This window comes from Tupaia chinensis, unplaced genomic scaffold (genome assembly GCF_000334495.1).
Source record: "Tupaia chinensis unplaced genomic scaffold, TupChi_1.0 Scaffold000099_1, whole genome shotgun sequence".
Taxonomy (NCBI): Eukaryota; Metazoa; Chordata; class Mammalia; order Scandentia; family Tupaiidae; genus Tupaia; species Tupaia belangeri.
The window spans coordinates 6662186-6667052 of NW_006159563.1; the positions used below are offsets into that span (position 1 = coordinate 6662186).

The following is a 4867-nucleotide window of genomic DNA, read 5'->3' on the forward strand; positions in this document are numbered from 1 at the left end:
TTGTGTTGGTCATTTGGGTTAATTACTGGAAGATGGCGGTTGCGGCCAAAAGGGCGAAAATCAACATTTTTATTAGTGTTTTAATATATATTATTGCATGGTCCTTGAAAATAGTTTACTGAGTATTAGCATAAGAGAAAAAATAAGAACTTAAATAATGAATAATATTACATGGGGTACATAATTTAAAATATTGCATGCTGTACAATTTTATGTAATGTCTCCATGAGTGAGCACTGTTATAACATCTCTAACACTGTGTAGAATAGACATGATAGTAATGTACTTTTGCTTCAGTGATATCTTTCGGTGGCTAGACAAATACTTTAAAAGTATTTATGGTAATTCACATCAGTTATAGACTCTGTACTCCTTTGGTAGTTTATAAGTTATTTGAAGGTAGGGGCTAGTCTGCTTAGTAGTTATTTTCATTGCTTGGCACAGAATCTGACACCTACTTAAAATTCTATATGTAGCTATTGAATGAATGAAGAAACATAAACATTCTAGTAACAGCTTAAATTTTGGCTTTTATTTGAGATTTAGTGTTTGTAGATTATAAAAATAAGTAACTTTCACCCAAATACATCTATTTAACACCATGGTTTTTGTTGGTTTTTGTTTATAGCACTACTCAGTACTACTCTTAACTTAGACTTTAAAAGACATTTCATAATCTTTCTGAATCTGTAACCAAAACCAGGAACGTCTCTGACTTTGGGCCACTGTGTTCTACTTTGCTGTGTACATTTCATAAATGTAATAGACTGAGTAAGCAAATCTGTGATTGGGAAAGCCCTACTTCTGCACAGAAAATGTTTTGAAGTATTTATTCTCTCTACAAAGCAGTGGAGAAAGTAAATGTATCCTTTCCAACTCTACAGACTAAGAGCTTAGGGATATCATTTATAGATGTTAAGGAATACCTTTGTCAAAGAAGTCTTACGGTTGTCAGACTATAAAATAACTATTATTTTAAAATTTTCTTATGATGGATTTTTAAATCTTTAAACAAAAGTATTTTAAAATAATTAATAGTTTACACAATGGAAAGAAGAGTTGTGTGCTGATCGAGACAGATACTTTGGTTTGAAAAAGTTTCATGTAACCATATAAAAGCTTAACTTGTTTTGTAAGATGAAGCAGAGGAAAAAAGGTGTTTGTTTTGGAACCAAAAGGACTACTTTATAGATTTTAAAAACAGAACATGTAATAACTGTAACATTTTATTATATAGGAAAAAGAAAAGAAAACAAAGGAAGATAAAATCCCTCCTACCAAAGATATTTCACTTCTAGATCTAGATGATTGTAAGTATTATAATTTAATTTTTTTCTTTTTAATTTATTAATAGGAGTATTTTTTCATACTACCTTTCATTTACATGTCCCAAAATACATCCTCTCTATTGTGAAAGATTTATAGATTAGTAAAGCAAAAAAAAAAAAAAATGGAAATCAATGGTATTAGTATTTTTCATCTATTTAACATACCAATTTTGTATCACATGAATAAATATAGATGGCTAAGCAAAAGGGTACCAAATTCATTTTTAAATCTTTTGCTTTAGTAATGTGTGCTTGTTTAACTGAACACCTCCCAGCTAATATGTTGTGAAATGTTGATTATGTGGATTGATGCATCTAACCTAAGGAGGCAGGGAATTAGGAAAGTAAATAAAAGTGTAAAGGACGTCACCATCTTCAACTTGCCATATATTTAATAGAAATGAAATCGGATTACAAAGCCTTCGTGGACCAGTTTGGCTGTACCGATCAATGTTTTAACTACAAAAATTCTTTGTTCTAGCAAATCTACTTCTAATTCAGAATCCTGAAAGTATACTCACCCAAGTACACAAATATATATTTGCCATCTCTCCTTACATCTTTCAGCATTATGAAAGAGAGAGTAAAACTTTGTTGCCAGGTAGATTTTACACTAGGAAAAGAGCACCAACAAGTAAGATGTCATGAGTATTAAACTACTGTCATTTTTGTTTCAGTTCTTCCAAGCTAGGGATGAGTTACATTTTTAGGTTGCCGTACTCTATCATACATCTTTCCCCTTTATATATATTTTTTTTTACCTTTGCCTTTCTCTAATAATGATGATGAATTCTTACATAGAGAAATTTACCTGGGCCTTTCTCTAGTAATGATGATGAATTCTTACATAGAGAAATTTAAATGTATAATACAGAGAAATACTTCATAAGTGGAGGTTAAAAATTAAGTTAGAGGGACTAGCAGATGGTGTAATTGTTACATTGCTGGACCCGGGGACTTAAAACCTCATGCCAGGGGACCAGCAGGTGGCATGGTGGTTAAAGCGCTGGACGCTCCCACATGGATGACTATTCAACTCCTGAACCTGGTGGCTTTCCTGCTCTCTCTTTCTCTCTCCCTCTCTGTGGTCAAATTAAAATGAATGAATGAATAAATAAAATTAATTTTAAAAATTAAGTTAGAACCAAATTTGACTCATTTTATACATATTGGTGAGGATCTTAAAAGTTTAGTATCATCATCCATGTTGCTAGGCTTGGAGAAATAGTTGCTATTCATGTAATTTTGATAGGAATATAACTAGGTATAGCTTTTGGGAGTCATTTTAGCAATATCTACCAAACTTAAATTGCATATAGCCTTTGACTTAGCAGATATTTCCTAGAAATTCATCTTACCAATAAACCAGCAAAATCAGATTTTATTTCTTCCTAGTTTTAAACTCCTTTAATGTAATGCCTAAATTTTATATTTCCAGTCTATACTCCTTTCCTAAGTTTCTAAGACTATTGGTAGTCTGACTCCTGTCTGCTTCTTGTCAACATTTCCTTTTAGTTTGCTTCTTTGCATTTCTGAAACTTACCAGGCTCATTCCTTTCAAGGGCCTTGGACTGCTAATTCCCCTACTGAGAACACTTGCCCCATTTAAGTTGATTCTAATCTGCCAAGTTTCAGCTCTAAGGTCACACAGTATTGGTAGTACAGGATGCTGGTACTTGGCATACCAATGCTACACGGAAAGCCTAGGTTCAGTTCCCTGCCTACCATCACACCTGTGCAAGGAGGCTTTAAAACGTTCCCAAAGGGCCAACTGATAGTATGGCGTTCTGGATTCCTTGTGGCCGACTGCACAGTTGGAATGCAGGACCTTGGTGACTTGAGAAACATGCCAGGTACATGTTGTGCCTGCCCAGAATCCAGAGAAGAAAATGGGGAAGAGGTTTCAGTGTTTGAGGGATGTTTCTCACTTTCCCTCTCTTTCTCTCTCCAGTGAGCACATGCACTTTATAGCAAATAAATAAATAAATAAATAAATAAATAAAGTTAATGGAAAATAGAACTCAACTAAAAGTTTATTTTGGTACAAAAATTTTGAAATCCATACATAGTATTTTGTATTTTATAATACGCATTTTCCATCAACTTTTTTGAAGACTCCTGTAGTCCCAGCTACTTAGGAGGCTGAGGCAGGAGGATCCCAACATGCTTACACCCTGCCTGAAAAAAAACGCCACATAGGCACACACATGCCAACACACAGAAAGTGACATATTATCTTAGTCTATGTGTCTTTGCTTCTATAACACCATACCTTAGACTACATAATTTATTAACAACAAAAATTTATTGCTTACGGTTCTGGGGGATGCAAAGTCCAAGGTCAAGTCGCCAGCATACTTGGTGTTTGCCAAGGACTTCAATGATGCCTTGTGACTGTTTCCCCACATGACAGATAAAGGAAACAGACTCTCTCAGGCCTCTTTCATAAGGGCACAAATCCCACTCATGAGGATGGAGCCCTCATGACCTAATCACTTCCCAAAGGCCCTACCTCTCACCACAGAGTTTCAAAGTGAACTTTGGGGGAACACAAACATTCAGACACACATTCACTAATCACTCTTAATAGTCTTCATGGTATTTTGTACTATCTGAAATTATCCTATTAAATATTTTAATACTTGATTATTTTCTGTTTCTCCCAATAAGGATGTAAGTTTCACGAACAAAAGATCCCTGTCTGTTTTACTCAGTGCTGTTTTTAATACCTAGAGTGACACCCAGGTGTTAGTGGGTACCCAGTAAATATTTGTTAAATTAATAAAATATGCAAAAGTATAAATAAAGATTTCATTGTAGCATTGTTTATGATTCAGCAAAATCCCAAAAACAAAATGTGTGCCAATGTGGTAATGCAGCCATTAATAAAAATGAGACATAGCTATTTATGCTAAGTATATCATTGTAAATTCAAAATATTATATGTTAAAAAAATGTAGAGCATAATTCTACTTGTGTGAATAAAGATATAAAACAATAAATATATTTGTTATGGAGGTCAGCAGGTGGTGTGATGGTTCAGGTGCTGGACTCCCAAAGGGCTGACCCCACTTCAAGTCTTGGACTGGTAGCCTGCTTTCTCACTTTCCTTTTCTCTGTTTCTCTATGGTCAAATTGAAAAATAATAATAATAAAATTAATTAAATAATTTTTTAGAAAAGAAATATATCCTGTATACAAACACAAACATGTTTATACATACATATACTTCTAAAAGACTAGAGGGAACAATAGTGGTTAGTTCTGGCCCGTTTTGTAACAAGAAGGAAATAAATGTTTGATTTTATACTTTATACCTTATGTTTATATCTTTCTGTGATATTTGAATATTTTATATGTCTATGTTTGATTCTTTTACAATTTAAAAGGTTTAAAATGTAAAAAGTGTAACAGAAAATCATATTTTCTGTTTTGCTTTTATTTTAATTTATTTTATACATTCAGTCATATATGTCACTTAGCTTTTTTTTTTTTTAAGAATTATTTTATTTATTATTTATTTAAATTTGACCAGAGAG

General features: G+C 33.0%; 1 protein-coding gene across 1 annotated transcript in view; it reads left to right on the forward strand.

The window, feature by feature from the left end:
* AP3B1 (adaptor related protein complex 3 subunit beta 1) overlaps positions 1-4867 on the forward strand; it is a 276448-nt gene that overhangs the window by 165862 nt on the left and 105719 nt on the right. The window contains exon 22 of the mRNA XM_006143530.3: positions 1238-1310. Coding sequence (XP_006143592.1) covers positions 1238-1310 — 73 coding nt within the window. The remainder of the gene's footprint in view (positions 1-1237; positions 1311-4867) is intronic.